The sequence below is a fragment of the Piliocolobus tephrosceles genome, chromosome 15 (assembly GCF_002776525.5).
Source record: "Piliocolobus tephrosceles isolate RC106 chromosome 15, ASM277652v3, whole genome shotgun sequence".
NCBI classification, from domain to species: domain Eukaryota; kingdom Metazoa; phylum Chordata; class Mammalia; order Primates; family Cercopithecidae; genus Piliocolobus; species Piliocolobus tephrosceles.
In genome coordinates this window covers 103,487,382-103,510,474 of record NC_045448.1, presented here as the reverse complement: position 1 = coordinate 103,510,474, position 23,093 = coordinate 103,487,382, and the positions used below count along the sequence as shown (strand labels likewise).

General features: G+C 49.3%; 1 protein-coding gene across 5 annotated transcripts in view; it reads left to right on the top strand.

Annotated features, from left to right (window-relative positions):
- NPAS2 (neuronal PAS domain protein 2) overlaps positions 1 to 23,093 on the top strand; it is a 183,954-nt gene that overhangs the window by 147,808 nt on the left and 13,053 nt on the right. For all 5 annotated transcript variants that reach the window (XR_002731472.1, XR_002731471.1, XM_023211375.1 and 2 more), the window contains exons 8-16: positions 2,049 to 2,167; positions 2,844 to 2,926; positions 3,645 to 3,751; positions 6,147 to 6,294; positions 8,823 to 8,907; positions 12,714 to 12,855; positions 13,357 to 13,466; positions 15,612 to 15,701; positions 20,088 to 20,234. Coding sequence is in view for 3 of the 5 variants with exons in the window: in XM_023211375.1 (XP_023067143.1) it covers positions 2,049 to 2,167; positions 2,844 to 2,926; positions 3,645 to 3,751; positions 6,147 to 6,294; positions 8,823 to 8,907; positions 12,714 to 12,855; positions 13,357 to 13,466; positions 15,612 to 15,701; positions 20,088 to 20,234 (1,031 nt within the window). In the remaining 2 variants the exon portion in view is untranslated. The remainder of the gene's footprint in view (positions 1 to 2,048; positions 2,168 to 2,843; positions 2,927 to 3,644; positions 3,752 to 6,146; positions 6,295 to 8,822; positions 8,908 to 12,713; positions 12,856 to 13,356; positions 13,467 to 15,611; positions 15,702 to 20,087; positions 20,235 to 23,093) is intronic.

Sequence of the window (23,093 nt, the reverse complement as noted above, 5' to 3'; positions counted from 1 at the left end):
TTTTGAAATGTCTCTCTTTTTTTCAATTATGCAGATGTTCACATCTGTAGACCCGTCCCTTATGTGGAATTGTTTTCCTTCCCTTTGATAAGTTTCTTGGCTCATCTTACAAATTCATTGGCAATAGCCTAAGCCAACTTGTGACAGATGTAAGCTCTCCAGAGACCACTGCTTTTTATTTTGCCCACTTTATATTCATGTTTGGAAACATTAGTATTTATATGAATGAATTCAGAGAATATGTTTGGTAAAATGAATTTATTCATGTTAGTGGAGAGAAGACCACATTATAGAATCTTTTAGAAACCTATATATATATTTTAAAAAGTGATTGGAAAGCTAAAATCAAAGAAAATCTTGCAGATTTCATTTTATGATGATTTAGCTTTCTGATGCTCGATATGTTCCTCGTTAACTTGGAGAACATCATGATATTTCAGTTCAGAATGTGCGGGATATAATTGTGAAAAATGCAGCACAGATTATCAGCCCTGGGGATCCTCAGCCTGGCTGCACGCTGGTGAACCTGCAGAGCCTTTGAGAAGGCCGGTGCCTGGGCTTTACCCCAGAGTTTCTGAATTAGCTGACCTGTTTAGGGCCCAGGCAGCGGTGCCCGGGGTCCCAAGGGAACCCCACACGTAGCCAACTTTGAGAATTCCACGTACGTAGTAAATTGACTTTTCTCCTATTTAACACGGTTCTTTATCCCACCTGGAAAACTCCATCTGAAAGCAGCTAACTTTTTCTCTGGCCTAGAAGGTCAGTTGGTTCTCCACAGTTGCCCTGGAGGCAGGGACCGAGTCCCACAGAGAAGACTCTGCCGAGGCTACTGGAGGTGTGGGCTGTCGTCATGATGCGCGCCCATGGGTATGGGCCTCGAACCATCCCCTCTCTGCCCTGTTAGAACCCTGGGCCTAGAGCCCAAAAACTTGATGGCATCCCTGCTGTTGTTTCGGAGTGCCTGTGGTTAATTATAGAACCTTTCTGGGCCTAGGACAGTAATGCCCTCCCAGATGTGTGAGAAGATGAAAGAAGATGCGTGAGAGTGGATTTTGTCACCTGGGCCACGCTAGGAAACTAGCAAGTTTTGTTGTAGGCGTTATGTTCCTCTGGGGATGACCCTAAATCCTGAGCCCCGTCTCCTCAGTGGCCCAGACCCAGCCCCTGTATCAGCCTGGGCTCCCAAGGGGGAATTTCAGGACAGGGGCCTTTGAACCCCAGGTGTGCCAGCCAAGACAGGGGTGGGAAGGGGGTGTCAATGATGCTGAGACACGCCTACTTTGCCTGGGACCATCAGTATCAGGAACACTGATTATGGAATTCACCTTAAAACACTGACTGGAGTATTCACACCGTTACTGCAGAATGAGGCTGTCTTCTCGTTTGTTTGTTTGTTTGTTTGGTTTGGAGACAGAGTCTTACTCTGTCACCCAGGCTGGAGTGCAGTGGTGCGATCTTGGCTCATTGCAACCGCCACATCCCAGGTTCAAGTGATTCTCATGCCTCCCAAGTAGTCGGGATTACAGGCGCACACCACCATGCCCAGCTAATTTTTGGTTTTTTGTTTGTTTGTTTTTTTAGTAGAGATGGGGGTTTCACCTTGTTGGCCATGGTGGTCTCGGACTTCTGGCCTCAAGTGATCTTCCCTCCTCGGCCTCCCAAAGTGCTGGGATTACAGGCATAAGCCACTGCGCCCAGCCTGTCTTCTCATTTTGTAGACTATTTTTCCCAGCATAATAAGCCATAGGGCTAGTGGAAGTGAGAGGCAGTGCTGAATGCTGGTGACCAGCATGGGCTCAAATCCCAGCTCCAGCAAGCTTTTTGGCCTTGCACCAGTTACTTCCTTCTGTGCCTCGGTTTCCTCATTTTGCAATGGGAATAATAGTGTGACCTACCTCGTCCAGTTGTTGTAAAAGAATGAAATGAGTTAATATGCTTTACATAAACCCCGGGGGCAGCGCTTGGCTTACGGTTAAGTGCCAGCTAGGAATTGGCTGATGTCACTAGACAGGGCTAACCTATGTGTCCTCTTCTTCCCAACCCCCCAGTGCCTAGCCCCTCCTGTAACGGTTTTGACAACACCCTTTCAAGACCTTGCCGGGTGCCACTAGGAAAGGAGGTTTGCTTCATTGCCACCGTTCGTCTGGCAACACCACAATTCTTAAAGGCAAGTATCTGAGAGGCGGTTCATTGTGCGGAGCTGTTATGATTGACTCACATTTTGTTGTATGTAATTAATGGTCTTTGGGGAGGGAATAAATTGCAGGGAAGTTGTCACTGGCTTTGAAAATCGGAGTGTCTGGCTTCTGTGCACACACGCCCTTTCCCTTGCCCCGTTTCCTGCAAATGGTTCTGTTTGAAGGCAGTGGCACTTGCTGTTCTGCTGTTTGATAACCGCACATCTTCTCACCTTTCACGCTGGCGTTGAGACCATCCAGGGCAGGCCTGGGTGAGAACCAAGTGTCGGAGCATTGGGGCTTTGTCTGCCTTTTCTCATCTGTGATTGCTTCAACATCGATGGCATGACTCTTGAGTTAAATGAGTAATTCAGATTGCGATGAAAAGCCATTTTCCACATGTTTGCCACACTTCTCGATAATGGGAAGGGATGGTGTGACATTTTGGCTCCTAGGTATTTTTCCCCAGCTTGTGAAATAAATTTAGTATCAGCTAATACCGAAATTAGCTACAGATGATGAGTTTCAGTCCAACACGACTTGGAGACTTGCTCAAAATGATTTTAACTTCTGTTACCCACCATGCGTTCCTCTTGAACAAACCTAGGGTGAGCATCTGGCACCCAAGCAACTTTTTTTTTTTTTTTTTTTCTGCTTCCAATACAGGAAATGTGCATAGTTGACGAACCTTTAGAGGAATTCACTTCAAGGCATAGCTTGGAATGGAAATTTTTATTTCTGGATCACAGGTTTGAGAAAAGAAAAACATATTTGGGTTGGGCCCTTCTCAAGTCTTGTTTGCGTGAGCCAGGCTCTCCTTGGGAGAGAAGAGTCGGCCCTGGTCCATTGAAGGAGAAGGACTCTCTGGCGCTAGGAACAGTCGTCCCTGCCAAGGGTGGGTGGTTGCTCTCCAACTGCATCTGCCCCGTCGTGAATATGTTCTGTATTCGGGTCTGATGCCTCAGCCCCGGGCCGTCTTTGGGATGATCCTCCCTTGGGGCCCTTCCCAGCTCCCAGGAAGGCAGCAGCAAGTGTGAGACAAATCTCTCATCTCATTTTTTTCAACTTCCTTTGATCCTTGAGCCCAATATTTACTTTTTCTTTTGTAACATGATTTGCAGTTGAAGAACTCCAAATCGCCCCTCCCCACCCTTTAATTTTGTATTACACTTTGGTGTTGGGTTGATCCAATCTGTAGCTGTTTTTAATTACCCAGAAGTGATAAAGCTTATTGTTATCTGGGCCAAGTTATGCCAAGGGAAAGGAGTATCTATATGCCAAAAAAAAAAGGTTGAGCCCCTTGGAAAACACAGCCTCTCTGGTTTTGACCATTGCAGAGTTATTTTTCTCCCCTCGTTCTTGAGAAATGAGGCCTCCATGTTGATCATTATGGAAAGTCATGGCCACCAGGGTGAGTCCTGCAGTGTGTCTCCTCCCTGATGACAAGTCCTCTTTGTCCTTGTGCAGAGCCCCTCCAATCATAGGATACCTGCCTTTTGAAGTGCTGGGAACCTCGGGCTATGACTACTACCACATCGATGACCTGGAGCTCCTGGCCAGGTGCCACCAGCACCGTGAGTACCACTGCCCAGCCCAGGCATGGGGGCCTTGTGTTCACTCCAGTGGAGCCCGGCAGCAGGGCTCTAGGACTCCAGATGTCTCTGCTCGTTACCCGGTTTCTTTTTAAGGTGGGGAACTTGGTTTTCTCTGAGATGATCTGGAGTCATGGTGGAGGCCCCTTATCTGCATCTACCCCCATATCAGGTTTTCACCTGGAATTCACTTGGCCCCAAACCCTAGCACCTTCCCACTGTCATCCAGACAGGCGTCCTGTTGAACCCTAATTAAGAAACTAAGGTGATGCAGGGACTTTTTTTTAAGTTATGCATTTCAGAGATAAAATACCAGGTTCTCATAACTGTTCTTTCATCAGCAGATATGTATTTCTCGCTAACCATAGGCCGGATATTGAGTAGCCCGGCAGATGGGGGTGATCAGTACCTACTTGCCGTCCCGCAGGGCAGGTCTGCTGGGAAAGCCAGAAATGGGTGACTTTGTGGGATGTGGTTGGTGCACTGAAGGGGATGCACACAGCATATTGGGAGACCCAAGAGGACCCTCACAGCTGGGGTTCAGGGAAGGCTCTTTGCCACAGAAGAGGGGAACACATTAGCAAATGTATGGGAGATGGGACTTATGATGTGGGGGAGTGAGAATTACAAGCTTGTCCAAGTTCTCACTTTAGCAAGTGACTTCAAGAATGAACCGCTTAAAGCTGTATTTTCAGTGCCAACTCTCAACTTTAAACAGGAACACTGACCTGTTGATCCTGATGCATGAGCTGACCACTAACATTGTGCTTTAAAAGATGCCTCACCTGTAGTACCCATGAGAACTATTTTTTTGAGACAGATTCTCGCTCTGTCACTCAGGCTGGAGTGCAGTGGTGCAATCTCAGCTCACTGCAAGCTTCGCCTCCCGGGTTCAAGCGATTCTCCCACCTCAGCCTCCGGAGTAGTTGGGATTACAGGCGCGTGCCACCACGCCCAGCTGATTTTCTGTATTTTTAGTAGAGATAGGGTTTCACCATGTTGGTCAGGCTGGTCTCAAACTCCTGACTTCAAGTGATCTGCTCACCTCGGCCTCCCAAAATGCTTGGATTACGGGCGTGAGCCACCGTGTCTGGCCAGAACTTTCTCTTCTGTGGAGAGGGAAGGAAGAATAGGCTTGAGTTCCATCTGGATTGGCTGTTAGAATTTAAAGCTAATCATTAAAACTAACTCGTTGCTCCTCGAAAGTGTGGTCTAGGACCACGCTGCATAGGCATCATAGGAAGGATGCTACACTTGTAGAATCGGGCCTACTCAATCAGGGTGTCTATTTTAACAAGATCCCCAAGTGAAGATGACGTTCAGCATTTGAAAGGCTTCTCAATGGCTTGGGCAAGAGGTCCTTGCTCTGTGGAGGCCATACCCTCCATCTGCTGGGCTTCTCTCCTCTTCAGAGAGTCCCATTCTCCAAGTCGGCGTCCTTTTGTAGCATTCGTTTCCTAGCTGAGATTTCTCTTAACCATTTACCTAAAGAGGTGCTAAATTCCAGGCACCGTGGCAATAAAACCCAAATCATGCTTCTTTTTTTTTTTTTTTTTTTTATTATTATACTTTAAGTTCTAGGGTACATGTGCATAACGTGCAGGTTTGTTACATATGTATACATGTGCCATGTTGGTGTGCTGCACCCATCAACTCGTCAGCACCCATCAATTCATCATTTATATCAGGTATAACTCCCCAATGCAATCCCTCCCCCCTCCCCTCAAATCATGCTTCTTCCTTGAATCCGTAGTCCATCTTTCTGCCCTGCCCAGGCTTGATACACCGTCAGCCTCCATTCTGCTCTGGACGCCCCTGGAGGAGCCACCAACAGACATCACGATGGGGGGCTCCACGCGGCTCTGGGGAAGGAGGAAGCCTGGGGTGGAGGCATCTGTCCTCAACTCTTTATTTGAGAACCGTGTCAGCTGAGCATGAACCGCTGACTGACAGCCACAGAGTCTGTCTAGAGGTTGCTGGCTGGCAGGTCTGTTTTCGGGCCAATTCTGGATGCTCTCTCCTGGGCTCCTGCAGCTCCAGAGACGGCTCTGCCTGCAGTGGGAAGATGAGCAGCAGGCAAACCTGGGCCTCTGTTTCATTAAACCTGCAGTTTGAAAATCCGTCTGCATCTGCCCTTATTTGAGGATCTCTTTAAGCTTCTGAGCATTTGGGAAAATATATGGATCACTCTTCTACTGTTTAAGAATTCATGACAGTACACCACGATCCTGATAGTTACTTAAAATACAGGGCAACCGGGGAAACAAGCCCTGTTTGGTATTGTCCTTTTGAAAGCTGATCTTAACAATAACTCCGGGGGAAAGGATCACTTTTATATTAACATTGGTTATATGCAGAATCCGTTTTCTACTCACAGTGATGCAGTTTGGCAAAGGGAAGTCGTGTTGCTACCGGTTTCTGACCAAAGGTCAGCAGTGGATTTGGCTGCAGACTCACTACTACATCACCTACCACCAGTGGAACTCCAAGCCCGAGTTCATCGTGTGCACACACTCGGTGGTCAGGTACCGTGCACGGGCAGGGGTGCGGCTGCGTCCTTGTCGCACCTCGGCGGGGTACAGGGTGGCCCCTGATGGCCGAGTCAGATCAGCAGTCACTCAGGTGTTCCCCATTTCGAGGATCAAGCCCAGGCCATCCCCTGCCGTTAACAGCACAATTCCCAGAGCTCAGCTCGCTTCCGGGCACCACTGGCTCTGCCCTCCCAGGGCTGAGACTCCTTTTAAGCTCTCAGTCAGGCCCCTTTGAACGCCTCATGGACTCTCGCAGGCTGCCAGGATATTACTTAGTAAGTGACTGCTTCACTGACCTACTTACATATTTTCCCATCTCCATCCAACCCACAGCCTTCCCTTGTCCCTGCTTTGAGTAGAAAATTTAAATTTTAACTCTAAATAACTCAAACACATATTCCCCTTTATTTTTAATGCTTTAAAAACCCCTGCTGGCAACTGAGGCAGTGTTGGGAAAACAGCCTGGCTGCCAGTGGGTGCAGGTTCCCGGGAGGTCCCTGCTGGCCTCAGGGAGCCCTCCACCCAGGGCGGGTGAGCAGGACTTCAAAGAGACGCAGTGTGGCCAGGGTTTCATAGATGCCGCCTTTGTGGGTCACCTCTCCCAACGATGAAGGGGAAAATGGTCCTCTCCCGCACTACAGAAATTTTAAGAACGTAAATTAGTTTTAAGCTGGCCGACAGAAAAGCCTTGGAGAAGGGCAAAGAAAGAAAAGTTGGAAGGACAGCATGCCTTTTTTTTTTTTTTTTTTTAACTTTCTGGGATTCATGTACAGAATGTGCAGATTTGTTACACAGGTATACATGTGCTTTGGTGGTTTGCTGCACCTGTCAACCCATCATTTAGGTTTTAAGCCCCACATGTATTAGGTATTTGTCCTAATGCTCTCCCTCCCTTTGTGCCCTACCACCCCCACTGCCCACAGGCCCTGGTGTGTGATGTTCCCCTCCCTGTGTCCATGTGTTCTCATTGTTCAGCTCCCACTTATGAGTGAGAACATGCGGTGTGTGGTTTTCTGTTCCTGTGTTAGTTTGCTGAGGATGATGGCTTCCAGCTTCATCCATGTTCCTGCAGAGGACATGAACTCATTCTTTTTTATGGCTGCATAGTATTCCATAAATTAGAAAAACCTACTTTAAATTTCATATGCATTTCTTATATAAGCCACTTGCTGCTTGATAATGGATGTTTCGAGAAATGTGTCATTAGGTGATTTTGTCATCATGCAAACATAGAGTGTACTGGACACACTAGATGGTGTGGTCCCTTGGCTATACCATATAGTGTATTGTTCCTAGGCTACACGCCTGTACAGCATGCTGTTGTGCTGAACACTACAGGTAGTCATAGCACAGGTGTAAGTGTGCATCTAAACGCATCTGAACACAGAAAAGGTACAGTAAAAATACGGCGTTCCAGTCTTTGGGAAACACTAATGTCCCATAAGCACATGACTATATATATGTAACAGACACTGTGCACACACACACACACACACACACACACAGCATACATACATCAGGTCACCAAACCAGGCATTCTTCCTTAACATGCAGAAGAGGGGAGAAACACTAGTTTTCAGCAGCCAATGACCCTGATCCCACTTGACCACACTTTGTGCCCTCACTCAGGGACTTGATCTTGGATTCCCAGCCCGCCACTGGGCGTGCAGCAGCAGTGGTCTCTGACTCCCTGGCAGCCACTTGTTGCCACCCAGCCTGGTTCTCTGCCTGAGGGCCCACTACCCCCAGGGAAGGCTGGGCAGCTCTGACCCCTCACTCTTTAGGCTATGCCCTCTACCAGCTCTTCTTCTCCATCCTCCACCTCTCAAATCCTTGGAAGAAACTCTCAGAGAAAGGAGGGAGAGAAGAGAGTGAATGAATCAGGTGGCAGGCATTCCGGAGGCCCAGGAGCCACGTCACTTCCCAAGGCCTCTTACCCCGGGCTGTCCACACCCAGGGCAGAGGCACCACGGGATCACTGAGGCATCACTGTGTTGAGTGGGTTTACCCACACTCCTGAAAAGTGGGCCTGTGGGCTCATCTACGGTCTGGATTTGGCTATTCCTGCGTTTGTTTGAGAGGAAACTTTCTGAGAAATGTAACTACTAAAAAAGTTTTGTGTCACTCTTCCATATGCACGGTCCAGACTGAGCAGGTTTTAAGAAAGGCTTCTAATTATTTAAAGGCAGCAGCTTATCCCATAGATGAAAATGGGTTTTTTAAAGACAATTACAATTGGAGATTTCAGGGAAGTAAAAAGAATAGTAAATGAGAGGGGAATAAAGACATCCTAGAAATAAAAAGATGTTGAACGTCATATTGTAAGTCACTCAGGTGGAATTTAAGGCAGAGAACGATGCTCATTCCTTCCAACAAGTCACAGGCTAGGCTCCTCTGTGTTGACTGTTGTGGGGGGCAAGGGTTACCTAGAGAACCTCGATGTACCTTGCAGTCTGTTCAGGGGGTGTCGTCCCGTCCTGGAATGCTCCATCTCCACTGCGGTCTCTTAATTTCCTGTGCAGTTATGCAGACGTCCGGGTGGAAAGGAGGCAGGAGCTGGCTCTGGAAGACCCGCCATCCGAGGCCCTCCACTCCTCAGCACTAAAGGTATGGCCATTCCCACTAGATGGATACAGCCAAGGCTGGCTAGGAAGAAAATGCAGTCAACCAGTCTCTGCCACAAGGGTTTATTTTCATCAATGGAAGGACACATCCAAGCTATGCAGGAGGCTGAGGTAGGAGGATCCCTTGAGGCCATCACATGGAGGCTGTGGTGAGCTATGATTGTGCCACCATACTCCAGCCTGGATGACAGAGTAAGACTCTATCTCAAAAAAAAAAAAAAAAGAGAAGAAAAGAAAGAGCCTGTAGAGCTGGATTACACACAGCCCCTGGACTCAAAGCATGGCTTGATGACTTTCCAGCCTTACAAGCATGGCTCCAGTGAGTCCACTGGGCATTTCCTCCACAGATAAGACACGGGGGAGTTCCTCCGTCCCCCGCTGGGTTGTGGAGGAATTCCAGAGTCCCTGGTCTTCCTTCGCTTGAGGGCCATGGCACCGCCTCCAGGACCCAGGCGCCCTCTCCAGGATGCAGGCACCCTATGGGGAGACTGCCCTCGCAGACCATCCTCCCTGTCACCTGTGCTTTCTATTTGTGTGTTCAGGGGTCTTGGTGAACATCACGCTGGAGCCAGCTCAGGGTCAGGGAGCCCTGCTTTAGAAAGGCATTCCCTCCACAGAGCCCCTTCCGTCCTTCCTTCCACACTGAGCCCTCGGCTCCCCTCTGCCTAGCCAGACGTCTCCTTGTCCCTGCTCCTGGTCCACAGCTCCTGGGAACCTTGGGGACCATCTGCAAGTAGACCAGAGCCCTGTTCCTCGGAATCCATTCTTAAAGCAGACACAAATGTTGGGAGAAAAGGAAAAAAAGCAAGAAAGGGAGGGAGTGTTATATTTCATCAAAGTTAAGGAAGCTGTCAACTGGAAGATCCACATGAATTTTTCTTTTTTCCTTTTTCTTTTCTTTTTTTTTTTTTTTTTTTTTTTGAGACGAAGTCTCACTTTGTTGCCCCAGCTGGAGCGCAGTGGTGCAGTCTTGATCTCGGCTCGCTGCAACCTCCACCTCCTGGATCAAGCAATGCTCCTGCTTTAGTCTCCCAAGTAGCCGGGATTACAGGTGCCCGCCACCACGCCCGGCTAATTTTTGTGTCTTTTATAGAGACAGGGTTTCACTGTGTTGGCCAGGCTGGTCTCGAACTCCTGACCTCAAGTGATCTTCCCGCCTCAGCTTCCCACAGTGCTGGGATTGCAGGCGTGAGCCACTGTGTCTGGCCTCCACATGGTTTTTTCTCCCACTAGGAGAAAAATTGCTGCCAACCAATCTCTGAAACAAGAGTTTCTTTTCATCAAGGGAAGGACACATCTTAACTTCAGAAGTGTTCAAATGTGAGTGCTGGAGAGGGGAGTACCTCTTAGAATTGGTGAAGCTCAACTTCCAGGGGGCCCAGTGACCCCAAATCCAGAGCCTTGGGCCAGAGGCTGGTGCCACAGAAGTGGTCCAGCCTTGCAGGCTGTCTGTGGTCCAACAGAAGCATCTCTTACCCTGAAGGGCCAAGTTGGGAGGAAGGAGAAATCACCTTTCAAGATCAGAGAGCAGTGGGTGCCTTGGCAGAGCCTCCCCGGCTGCTGTGTCATGTGGTGGTGTGTTCCATGGTAATTCATCACCAGCGCGCTGATAGGACGCAGCTGACATTGTTTATGGAAGTGTTTATTACCCAGCCCTGTCACACTATACATTATGTATCATGTCATAGAAGGGAATTCAGCTGCTAATAGGCAGATGTTAGACACATCTTACATCATGGCTGAAGAACAGGCGTAGTGTGTATCATCCAGTCAGAAATTTATCATTGAGGTTTCTGATCCTTGGGCAGTCCTGGAGCCCTGTGAAAGAATGTCTTCTCATCAAAATGCACATATGTATAGATACAAACACAATCACCGGGCGCGGTGGCTCATGCCTGTAATCCCAGCACTTTGGGAGGCTGAGGCAGGGAGATCACAAGGTCAGGAGTTCGAGACCAGCCTGACCAACATGGAGAAACCCAGTCTCCACTAAGAATACAAAAATTAGCTGGGCGTGGTGGCGTGCACCTGTAATCCCAGCTATTCGGGAGGCTGAGGCTGGAGAATCACTTGAACCCCAAAGGCAGAGGTTGCAGTGAGCCAAGATTGCACCACTGCACTCTAGCCTGGGCAACAGAGTGAAACTCGGTCTCAAAGAAAATAATAATAAAAATACAAACACAATCTTGGGCACTGGGTTAAGAAATCCCTTTAAAGTAAAAGCTCCCACCAAAGCTCCCAAACTATCTGTGATGTCGAACCGGTTTGGTTTTTATAGCTTTGCTGTCTGTCACTGTCCAGTGCATTTGTAAAATGCAGATTCCTGTGTGTGAATGTGATGTGCAGAGATGTCAAATGGGCATCAAAGTTCCTCCGTGCTTATTCTCACTTCCTGGACCGACTTCTCTGCTGACTAGGAACACGTAATTCACCAAGAGCCGTGGTCCAGGGACCCCGCTCTAAGGAGCCTGGTCAAAGGGAAACTGTAACCAAGCAGCAAGGTCCCCAAATTGCCATTTACCTCAGCACATCCAGCCACATCTGCTATTTCTGTTTTGCACAAAGGCCCGTAGGTCACATGTCAGTCACTTCAGCCCTACTGTACGCGCACAGCGTCCACCCCCACTGCAGCCGTGACACAAAAGACAAAACAGTCACATAGACGCACGCATGGGATGTCATACCCAAGGCCATGGGACACAGACCAGCCCACTGACGTAGCCCAGAGATTCTGGCAGTTTCCATTCTTCTAAGACTAGGTAGGAATGCGGCTCAGGAGGGTAGTCACTGTTTTGTTTTCTTCTTTAGCTTAAAAATGATCCCAACCTTTGTTTTGTTTATTATTATTTTTTTAGACCTTGTCTCACTACGTTGCCCAGGCGCCCAGGCTGGAGTGCAGTGGCATGATCTCAGCTCACTGCAACCTCTGTCTGCAAAGTTCAAGCTGTTCTCCTGCTTCAGCCTCCCAAGTAGCTGGGATTACAGGCGCCTGCCACCACATCCAGCTAATTTTTGTATTTTTAGTAAAGATGGTGTTTCACCATGTTGGCCAGGCTGGTCTCGAACTCCTGACCTCAAATGATCCGCCTGCCTCAGCCTCCCAAAGAGCTGGGATTACAGGCGTGAGCCACCGCGCCCAGCCCGTTTTCATGTGCCTATAAGAGCTAGGCCACAGAGGATGGATAAACGGTCCTTCAGAGTCAGTCAGTCACAGCTGCTTTCTCATCACACTGTATTTGAGGCAGAGACATCCTGAGAGCCAGGGTCAGTCAGGAGCGAGAGGTTGAAAGACATGAGACCCCTTGCCCTCACTGGTTCTCCACTCCAGGGGACACTGAGGCTGCAGAGAATGAGTCACAGGAGAAAGCATGGGAAAGACCCAGGAAGGTCCAAAGGCACCTGTCCCACTGGATGAGTTTACAATCCACTGCCAGCAGCAACCTTATTTCTAGAACTGTTTCCCTCTTCTTGGAAAGTCAAGATGCTGTGTGGTGAGGTGACAATGTTGTGGACAAAATAAAATGCAAAGTCAGTTACGAAAATATCAACAATAAAAACCAAAGGCAAGAAAGGGTAATAAACACTGCTCTTCGGCTCCAAGCCTCTCTGGGGCTTTAGGTTACATGTATGTATATACACTACCCAAGCGTCTTTGGAATCGTCCCTAAACAACTATGGTATTTGTCTCAGCAGCCCCTGAGGTTGTCGACATATTTAGAACTGAAGTCACGCCCAGTGATTCTTTCCTCTGGATGCTGACATGAGGACTGTTTGATGTGTGTGTTTCAGGACAAGGGCTCAAGCCTGGAACCTCGGCAGCACTTTAATGCACTCGACGTGGGTGCCTCGGGCCTTAATACCAGTCATTCGCCATCAGCGTCCTCAAGAAGTTCCCACAAATCCTCACACACAGCCATGTCAGAACCCACCTGTGAGTGCGAGTCCATGGATGGGGAGTGGCACGGGGGACCCCATCGGACCAGAGGGACAGCCCCACAGAGGGTCCCCGGGCCGTCTGTGCCTGCAACAGAGGATGCCATGCAGTCTATACTCCTCCTTTCCTTTCCCAGACTTCCCGCCTTCCGATCACCTCACCACACTCTGGTATCCATTCAGTGCCAAGCCAAGACCTTGAGTGGGCGGCACACAGATCTGATCCCTTGGCTGCTTTTAGTAATTCTGGGGAGGCACCTGATCAGGCAGCTCACCGGACCAAGCAGCAGAAATGAAGTTTTGGGAGTGTTTGTGGTTTCTCCTACCCGCTGCCAGGCTGGGCTTCTGTGGTTCACCTCAACCCTGCATGGTGGATTTCCTTTATCAGCGATCCCAGCTGAGCTCTTGTGTTAGCACACCACGGTCATGGGTCTCCTCTTCGGATGAGTACATGCTAAGTACGTCTAAGTTAGGAAGGTCATTCGTTGCTTTCTTACAGCCACTCCCACCAAGCTGATGGCAGAGGCCAGCACCCCGGCTTTGCCAAGATCAGCCACCCTGCCCCAAGAGTTACCTGTCCCCGGGCTCAGCCAGGCAGCCACCATGCCGGTAAGTGTGTGGCCCCAAACTCCTCCACGGGAATACGCCACAATGTGGTGGGGGCTGCAGAGCCACAGGCGATGTGCTGCGTCTGCCCAGAGGATCCTCTTACTTAGGGACTGAGAGTGTAGGGTGGCAGATAGGGGTGGGAAGTTAAGTAATTTAATTGGCAACTAATTTTAAACATTTGCATGACAAAATTAACATGGATGCGTATCCATAGAATACAAAATCCAAGTGAATTTTAAGGATAAAAGGCAAAACTGCAAACCCGGGGTCATACCGTCATACCCCTAGAGCCCCTGAGGCTACACAATTAGGATTCTTCTGTTTCGAATCCCCTTTCATGCTGGTGTAAATGTTTGAGCAGCTCAGTGGCAACAAAAATGTACCTCTGCACATACCAGGTAGGACCTGACCCCAACGTGTGCCAGATTCTTCCAGAACGTCAGGGGATGCATGGCCCTGAGAAAGCGCACTGGCCATGTGTAAAGTCGCTGGCATGCATCACTCTGGTCATCTATTGCCAGGTAGCAAACTACACCTAACTTAGTGGCCTAAAGCAACCATGTGTATCAAGTTCATGGAACCTGGGTCAGGAATTCAGAAAGGGCATCATGGGGATGGCACTTCTCTGCTCCTTGGTGTCGGGGGTCTCGTGGGCCTAGGCTGCAGAAACCCCGCCTCCAGATGGTGGCTGCACATGAATGTCCGGCACCCAGGCTGGGTGGCTGAGGGCTGGGCTCATCCGAGGCCCTCTGTCATCGACTTGCACAGGCCTCTCAAGCCTTAGGCTGCTCCTGGCATGGTGGTGGACTCCGGGTTCCAAGAGGAGACATCTGGAGAGGCAGGCAGGAGCCATGCAGCCCTCTGTGACCTAGCCATGGAAGTCAACATCGTGTCACCACTGCCATACCTCTTGGTCAAAGCAGTCCCGAGCTCACCCATCGAGAGGGATATATACCTCCACTTCTAGATGGGAGAAGTACCCAGGAATTTTAGGGGCCACCTCCAGATAGTTGCCAAGCCCCTCCCACCCACACTTCACTGTCACTTTGAGATGGAGTGAACGTGCCACCTTCCTGCCTGCTGTCTCCATAAAGGCTTTGCGCACCCTGCTTGAGAAGCTTGGGCGATGCGTTTCATTTTCAAGTAGAACATGGCAAAGACCACTTATTTTCTCTCCAGCCACCTCCAGATGCGCTTGCAAGCTGTGCCTGCCATTCTTCCAGACTCTCCTGTCCAGTGTGACTCACTCTGCCAACAATGGAGGCCCAGAGTGCTTCCGTCTCCTCCCAGCTGTGCAGGGAAACCGAGCCCAGACCAGCTTCTGGTTCAGCCCTGTGCCTGGGACTTCTCACTGAAACAAGGTCTCCTGGTGTCATTCCGTCCCAGTGCTGTCCTGGGTGACACTTTCCATTTGAGCTGCTTTTTTATATAGGCCCTAGCAACGAGGGGCCGTGTCGGAATAACTTCAGACGAGTCCTTTCACTGTTCTTTTAAAAAAAACCCACTAGCCCGTGAAGCAGAGTGTTTCATTTCTTGTTCCTATACGTTGTCTCCCCCACCCACCCGAGTGATCAGGGAACACAGATATCACTCAGCTCACTTCCCCGGAGTCTCTCAAAAGGTTCTGGACAGAGGCTGGTGAAATTGCCCCAGTCCTCACCGCCTGGATGAGTTCTTGGACAAACGTGCATGGTCTGTCCATCTGTATCAGCACTGAGCAGAAAAGATACGGATGCACAGGCCAGCTCGTGGTAGCAGTTCACGCACATCATCCTGCTTGATGACACCGCTAAGAATTAATCCATTTGGGAGGAGGGCAACCAAATCCACCCAGGGCGGAGTCCAGGACAGCAGGCAAGGGAAGGGAAATGGAGCTGAGCTACCAGGCTTGGGCGGGTAGCAGCAGCCTGGCAGAGCACACTGTGGTGGGGCGGGAGCCTGCACCAGTTGTGCGGGAGCTCTGCCTGTGTGCCCTACATGGGAAGCAGTGCAGCCAGGGAACAGACACCTATACTTTCTAGAAGTCTTGACTTTCAGCTGTTCACCCCAGTGTGGAACGCAGAGAACCCACTGGACCAAGAGACCACATCCCTGTCTCCTGGAATGGCAGAAGCAGTGGTAACAAAGTCCCTTTCTCTCCCACAGGCCCCTCTGCCTTCCCCATCGTCCTGCGACCTCACACAGCAGCTCCTGCCTCAGACCATTCTCCAGAGCACACCCGCTCCCATGGCACAGGTGAGTCTGGGACCCAGGGAAGGGCAGCCGCTCTCAGGCCAGCAGCCCGCAGTGTGCTGCACTGACGGTCTTGTGTACTTGGGTACCAACCAAGGCCCTGATGTGGGAGAATGTCCCTCCTGATGTACATGTGGCCTGTGTCCAGCCATGAGGTTCCCCCCACACCCACCCTCTCGTCTCCCAGTTCTTTTTTCCGGTGTCTGGGTTTTTCTTTTTTTAAATTTCAGTAGTTTTGGGGGAACAGGTGGTGTTTGGTTATATGGATAAGTTCCTTAGGGGTGATTTCTGAGATTTTGTGTACCTGTCACCCGAGTAGTGTACACTGCACCCAATACGTAGTCCTTTATGCCTCATGCCCCTCACCCTTCCTCCCACCAGCCCCCAAGTCCAGTATTTCATTCTTATGCCTTTGTGGCCTCATAGTTTAGCTCCCACTTAGAAGTGAAAACATATGATATTTGGTTTTCCATTCCTGAGTTGCTTCACTTAGAATAATGACCTCCAGCTCCATCCAAGTTGCTGCAAAAGTCCAGGGTTTGTTTTTTTAATTCTTTTAAGAGTCTCTGTTCACCTCTTTGCCACTTTTCCACATTCCTCTTGTTCTTTACGACTCCCAAGTGGCCGTGGTAGTTTAGAAAAGGTGTGAATTGGGCTGCATGTCATAGAAAGACTGAAAGGATCTAAAACCCGTGAGTCCAGCACTATAAATAGCACATTTGTTTAAAAAAAGAAAGAAAAGAGAGGGATTACGGCTTTGCTGAGTAATTCCATCCTTGTTTCAACAACATTCGGTGAGTTACTATTTGGGTCAGTCAGTGAGCGAGGTGTTAGGGATGTAAGGATGTAAGTCAGCCCTTGCTTTTAGTACTCAGAACTAAAGGGAGAGACAGGCATGTAAACAGAGACGCCGCCGTGGCAGGGCATGCGTTTTTATAGAACCATGAAGGAAATATTCTGCCCAGAGAAGTCTGACGTGGCTTCCTGGAGGAGGTGACGCTTGACTTGGCCTTGAAAGGTGGGTAGGAGGTTGCCAGATGGTGCGGCAGGGAGACAGCAGGGATGTACTTCAGCAGGGAGTAATGAACACGGGGAGTGACGAACCCTGCCCAGGCCTGAGCTCTGACTTCAGGTCCCTCATAGGAGACTTAGCTCTGCCCAGACCACGGCCACAAGCTAGAGCTGCGTCCCAGATGGTGGTTCAGCAGCAGGTGCCCCTCTCTGTCTTGGCACACATCTGTCACCACTGATGAAAGCTATTTTGGAACATATGCCCTCTTAGTGGGGCGCTCTCATGCATTGCTAGAGTAAGACACGTGCTAAGGCGTGCTGCCTGCTAGAGTGAGGCTTGAGGAGTGGTGTAAACGCTGGCCTTCTGGGATCTACTCATTAAAACTACCTATATTCACCCTCATTAGGCCAAAAAAAAAAAAAGCCCTGAATAATGTTTTTCTCTTTACATTTCCAAGGCATATTTGGTATGAAATTAGTAACTTTTTAATCCAAAGGGGGCATAAATGGAAGATGTCTTTACTTCTGGGTCTTGCGTTATAAAGAACGTCTGTGTTTATAAGACACAAGGGTGTGGTGCAGCCCCTTTTGGAATTATGATTTTTCATCTATTGAACTTCTTAGTCTGCCATATGTACTATATTTAATTGTAACTATATTCTTTTTATTTATTTATTTATTTATTTAGGAGATGGAGTTTCGCTCTTGTCGCCCAGGCTGGAGTGCAATCGCAGCATCTTGGCTCACTGCAACCTCCGCCTCCTGGGTTCCAGCGATTCTCCTGCCTCAGCCTCCCAAGTAGCTGGGAATTACAGGAATGCGCCACCACGCCTGGCTAATTTTGTATTTTTTGTAGAGACGGGGTTTCACCAGGTTGGCCAGGCTGGTCTTGAATTCCTGACCTCAGGTGATCCGCCCATCTCAGCTTCCCAAAGTGCTGGGATGACAGGCGTGCGCCACGGCACCCAGCCAGTAACTATATTCTCTAAGACATCCCTGCATAATACCGACTTTCCAAGCCACACAGTTCTTCCCATACCCACTGCGTGTGAAACAATGAGATTCTGGGGTTTTTCCTCTCACTCCCCTCACCCTTCAGGGAAAGGAAGGAAAAAATAAACTCCAAAATCTGAGGAGTGGTTATCTAGGTCACTGTTGGTTTTCCAAAAAGCCTCTTTCTTCATACTGTGGTTCTAAAATGTCTTTAAATTAGAGTAGATCTCTTCATCAAAAACATCACCATCAAGAAGGTAAGGAGGGCCCAGTGATGGGGTGTCTGGCAGGCCTTGAAAAAATCAGAATAACATGAGAGGCAGCTACCACCTCCTAACCCAGCCCGTCGCCACTCCCTTTCCAAGCCAGCTCGGTCCCCGTGAGCCGCCTCCACTGCAGGTGGAAGGGGCAACTCTGAGTTTCCCAACTTTGTAGAACCTGCCAGAGAAGCTTTTGTGTTTCGTTAAATACCTGCGATCACTTGTTTGCTTTCTCCATTGAATTCTCTCTCAAAATCCTCACAGAGTGGTCTAATGAGTCACAATCTGACTGGGATTTTTGTGAGTCTGGGATAGCGCAGGTATTTTTTTTAATTTTTATTTATATATGTATATATATATATATATATTTTTTTTTTTTTTTTTTTTCAGACAGAGTCTCACTCTATTGCCCAGGCTGGAGTGCAGTGGTGCAATCTTGGCTCACTGTAACCTCCGCCTCCCGGGTTCAAGTGATTCTCCTGCCTCAGCCTCCTGAGTAGCTGGGATTACAGGTGCCCGCTACCACGCCTGGCTAATTTGTGTATTTTTTAGTAGAGACGGGGTTTCGCCATGTTGGCCAGGCTAGTCTCAAACTCTTGACCTCAGGTGATCCGCCCACCTCGGACTCTCAAAATGCTGGGATTACTGGCGTGAGTCACCACCCCCGGCCCAGCGCAGGTATTTTTAAATGCATGGGTAGCAACAGAACCTTCCTTTTAAAGGAAGTCTGAGGTCAAAGCTGCTCTGGTCAAGGTGGGAGTGACTTGTGGGCAAAACTCGTTGGCCACGCTTAGCTCCTAAGACTTGGGATTTGCATGTTGGTGCTGCCACCATCTCGCTGTGTGACTTCCAGCAGGGTGCAGCCTCCTGCGGTGGCATGAGCTCATTGTGAAGAAGTGTAACACACATACCTCTACTTGCCTGGGGCAGCAGCTGGCACCTGAGGGTCTCTGCAAATGTCAGCACCTGCTATTCTTATTCTTGCTAGTTCTTTTTATTATTATTTCGCTGCCTCAGAAGCTATGCTTTCAGTTATTTCATCCTATCTGTTTCTCAAGTCTCCTGGTCTCCTTGCGTCTCTGTGTCTGGGAGGTCGAAGGGCAGAGGAAAAGAGAGAGGCCCTGGGGACATTTGCAAAAGACAGTGGGCCGGAAAGAGACTAGGGAGATTGTTGGGCTAGAGATTGAGGGAGTGGAGGCTAAGTCATGGTGAAAAGGGAGAGAGAGAAAAACAAAATGAATCTAGCAAACTCATTCGCCTCAAGATACGGGAGTCACAGCCCCAGAGAGCCCAGAGCAGGGGCTACAGGCCCCTCCTGCCATCCCTCCCAGTGTTTCCTGCAAGCAGAGGAGCCTGTGTTGAGGGCGACGGGACAGGAGGCAGAGACCACCTGCAAGTTTCGTAAGGCCAGCCTCCTTTCGCAGAAAGGATTAAAGGTCCAAAGGAAGGGGGGGCCCAAAACAATCACCCTGTCTTTACCTCAAGGTCACACTGGAGAGGGGCACCCTCCGGGTAAAGACCGGGTGATTCTTTTGTTCTTTTTTTGCACAGATTTCGGAGACGTGCATAGTAGCAAGTAAGCCTGGAGTGGGGAGGGTGAGGAGAATAGTCCTTGATGATCCCAGGCTGGTTTGGAGAGAGCCAGCATCAGATTTAGGATAATGACCAGACCCAAAAATGCCTGTGAAGCTGTCACATACAAACTGCTATGCCCTAAATGAGGGAGAAAAGGGACTCTCTGATGCCCTGCTTTTGACATTCATCTCTAAAACCATTTGCTCATCTCTCCAAATTTGGAATATCAGTTTGTGAACATTGCTTACAAAATCCTGTCCCGATTCTATGGCCCTCCCAGACTGCAGGGCAGTAAGTCAGGTCTGCAGATGCAGGCGGGCCTGCTGTCATAGCCAGCCTGAGAAAGACTGGCACAGGGGCCCCAGGGATGCCCAGACCTCATCTGCAGCCCCTGTTCACTGCCCAGGACCCAGCCACGGGCTCCTTAGGGACCCTGGGAAACACGGCTAAGGGACGGAAATGAAGTGTACAGACTGAGCAGCAGCAAGATCTGCCTGCAAGGCTGAAATAACTCTTTCATCTGGTTATGTTTTTCGGCTCCACCTTGAAGTTTTCGGCACAGTTCAGCATGTTCCAGACCATCAAAGACCAGCTAGAGCAGCGGACGCGGATCCTGCAGGCCAATATCCGGTGGCAACAGGAGGAGCTCCACAAGATCCAGGAGCAGCTCTGCCTGGTCCAGGACTCCAACGTCCAGGTGATCCCCTTCCCGGACTGGCCTCTATCCCTGCTGCCGCATGGGGAGGGGTCCTGCCACCATTTCCAGGCAGCCAGGACTTCCTCCCAAGCCCTGTGCACTGCCCTGCCAAGCCCCCATTTGCTTATGAAAGCATACTGCAGTCTCTGCAAAGGACAAGGAACAAACCCCGGTCTTCATCCCTGCCTCCAGCCCACACCCCGATGTCGTCTTCCCTCGCCCCTCACTCTGGCAGGCACATCTACTCGCTGCCTCCACCTGCATTTGCACTTGTGCACTTGGCGTTGGATTGCCCTGCGTGGATGCCTGCCTCGGTCCTGGGTAGCACCTCCCTGCACCTCTATAACTTTGCTTTCCTAGCTCCCAGCCCAGGCTGCCATCAGGAGGAGATGGAAGCAGCTCTGCTGTTTCTCATCCAACGCAGGCATCCAGGGAGATATGGGAGACGATGATATCCACATCACAGCCTACTGGAGACTACAGAGGGAGCTGGGTGGCACCCCATTTGTGGTGTGCCGGCAGGGAGGCTCTGCAAGCCCCAGCAGCGGCAGCTCTCACTGTGACCCCCCAGATACTAGAATTGTTTGGAGAGGTCTTGTTTTGGTTTTTGTTTTGTTTTGGAGGAACAACTTTTTATATTGGATCTCTTTTAATAATACATAATGTTTTACTTATATTAGTCCAGGACTGTGTATCTTCAGAAGTGCCTGATTCTGACCCAGCCTTTGATTGTAAATGTAACTCTAGCTAACCTTGGCATCTGCCCTGAGAGCACTAAGCATTTGGAGACACTTAGAAGGGACAGAAAGAAGCAGAAATATCTCTGCCGGAGCACTGTCCCTGTTGCTTCCCCCATCACCCATCTACGCAGACCCTCCCCTGGCCACACAGCTCTTGAAGTGCAGCCACACCTACCACAGGAGACAGGCGGGTTCTGTCGGGGCCCAGTGCGGGGTGAGCCAGGGCACGCTGAGATGAACACGCAGCGGTCCAAGTGTCTGGGGACTTAGGGAGTTGCTCATTTGGCCATCCTGCCTCACTGAGGTCCCACCAGCTCCGCCTGGCCCTCAGCGGCACTCCCGGTGGCTTTCTAGAGGTTCACTGTCCCTCCCCTTCCTGCCCCTGCACAGGCCTCTCAGAGGTGAGAAGAGCCCCACCCTGGACAGGCCACCTCCCCGCCCGCTCCCCTCAAGACGCCGTGTGTGCGCCTTGAGCAGGCTTCACTCAGACAGCCTGGGCCATGCCAGAGCCCTGCTGCTCTCCCACCTCCTCGGTGCACCCTTACATTGACCGGGAAAAGGCTCAGCTTTCTCGTGAAAAGAAATGGAGTCACCAAGCTGCCATTCCACCTTTTACCAGAATAGGTAAAAAGTGGCTTTTTACTTACGCCTTCCCAGCTGGAATATTTTTCTCACTGATCCAGGGCCTGACTGGGAGCCCAACGCTTGCCTGACTCCAATTACTTTAATGGAATTTTTACACTAACAGGAAGGGGGAAATCGAGCCAGAAACTGCTAAAATTGAGGTAGGCGTATGAACATCCCCCTCAGTGCCTGGAGTTTTTCTACTTCCTGCCTTTTCAGCATTAAGGCTGAATTTTAAAATAACAGGCAGCAAAGTTACTGCTTTCACTCCTGTTATAACAAAGTATTTTTCCTCCTTGTGACCCATGCCTTTGGTTAACCCCAAAGTACCTATGCCAGAGTGCACCGAGGGATGTTCTGAGCCAGCCGGCATGGGAATCGCGCCCTCCGGTGCCTTCCTGCCCTGTGTTCATTCCTGAGGCCTTATCATCTTTGTAGTGGAATTTTCCAGAGATCATGGAAATCCACACAGATAGTCAAGACAGAGGACATTTCCTCAAGGAGTCTGCCTTGTTTTTTTGTAAGACTTAAAGAAATATGTTCCAAAATGTGATATTTGTTTTTTTTTATAAACTAAACTGCAATTCAAGTGTGAAGAATAAGCAACTACAAATGACTCCAGCCCACCCCCAAAAGTAGAGGGATAGATAAAATAAGAATGACAAAACGTTGATGATTTTTGAAACCTAATGATGATGCCAAGGTTTCATTATATCACTTGTCTATTTTGTATACTTTTAAAATGTACTGTAATGACAAATATGTGTAGAAATAAGCAGATAACACTAATGAGAAATCATCTGTGAGTGTAGGATTGGTTTGTTCTTGAAAACTAGAAGTTGTTGGTTTGTTTTCTCCGACAACTTTTCTCACTTGGAGAACTTTTTTTTTTTTTTTTCACGTTTTCCATAAAGTTGACCTCAGAGCCCTTTTAAGACGCCATCCCCTTAAGCCATAAAATTCTACTTTATTGTTGATAAACAGATATTTTATCAACTGTATTGTTGATAATCCTCTCTGGAGAAGGAGGCTGGCCTTACAGAAGTATGGTGCCCAGCAGAAAACCAGGAACCAGTCCCCCCACCCAGTGGCCTTTATCCCAACCTCAGTGGACTTGTGATGCTTTTACTTCATTGCTTCAAAACTTTCGAGGCTATATGTGCCTGTGATGCTTAATATATATATTTTTTTTCATAAAAACGTTGGGTTATGAGGAAGAAGTCCTATAGGGCTGTTGGTGTTTGCACCTGGATGGGGTCATGAATAGGGGGCTGCATGGAGGAGCTGTTGTGCCGAAGGGCCCATCGTCCCCTCCAAGGCTGCCTCTTGCTCTTTTTGAGAGCATGCGCGCCCTCTGCTGGCTGCTCAAAGGAATACCTAGAAGGACACCTGTAGCAATGGCAAATGATGTGTTCCCCAACTGGTTCATCCATCCATCTATCCATCCTTCCTTCCATCCAGCCATCATCTATCCATCCTCCCATCCATCCTTCCT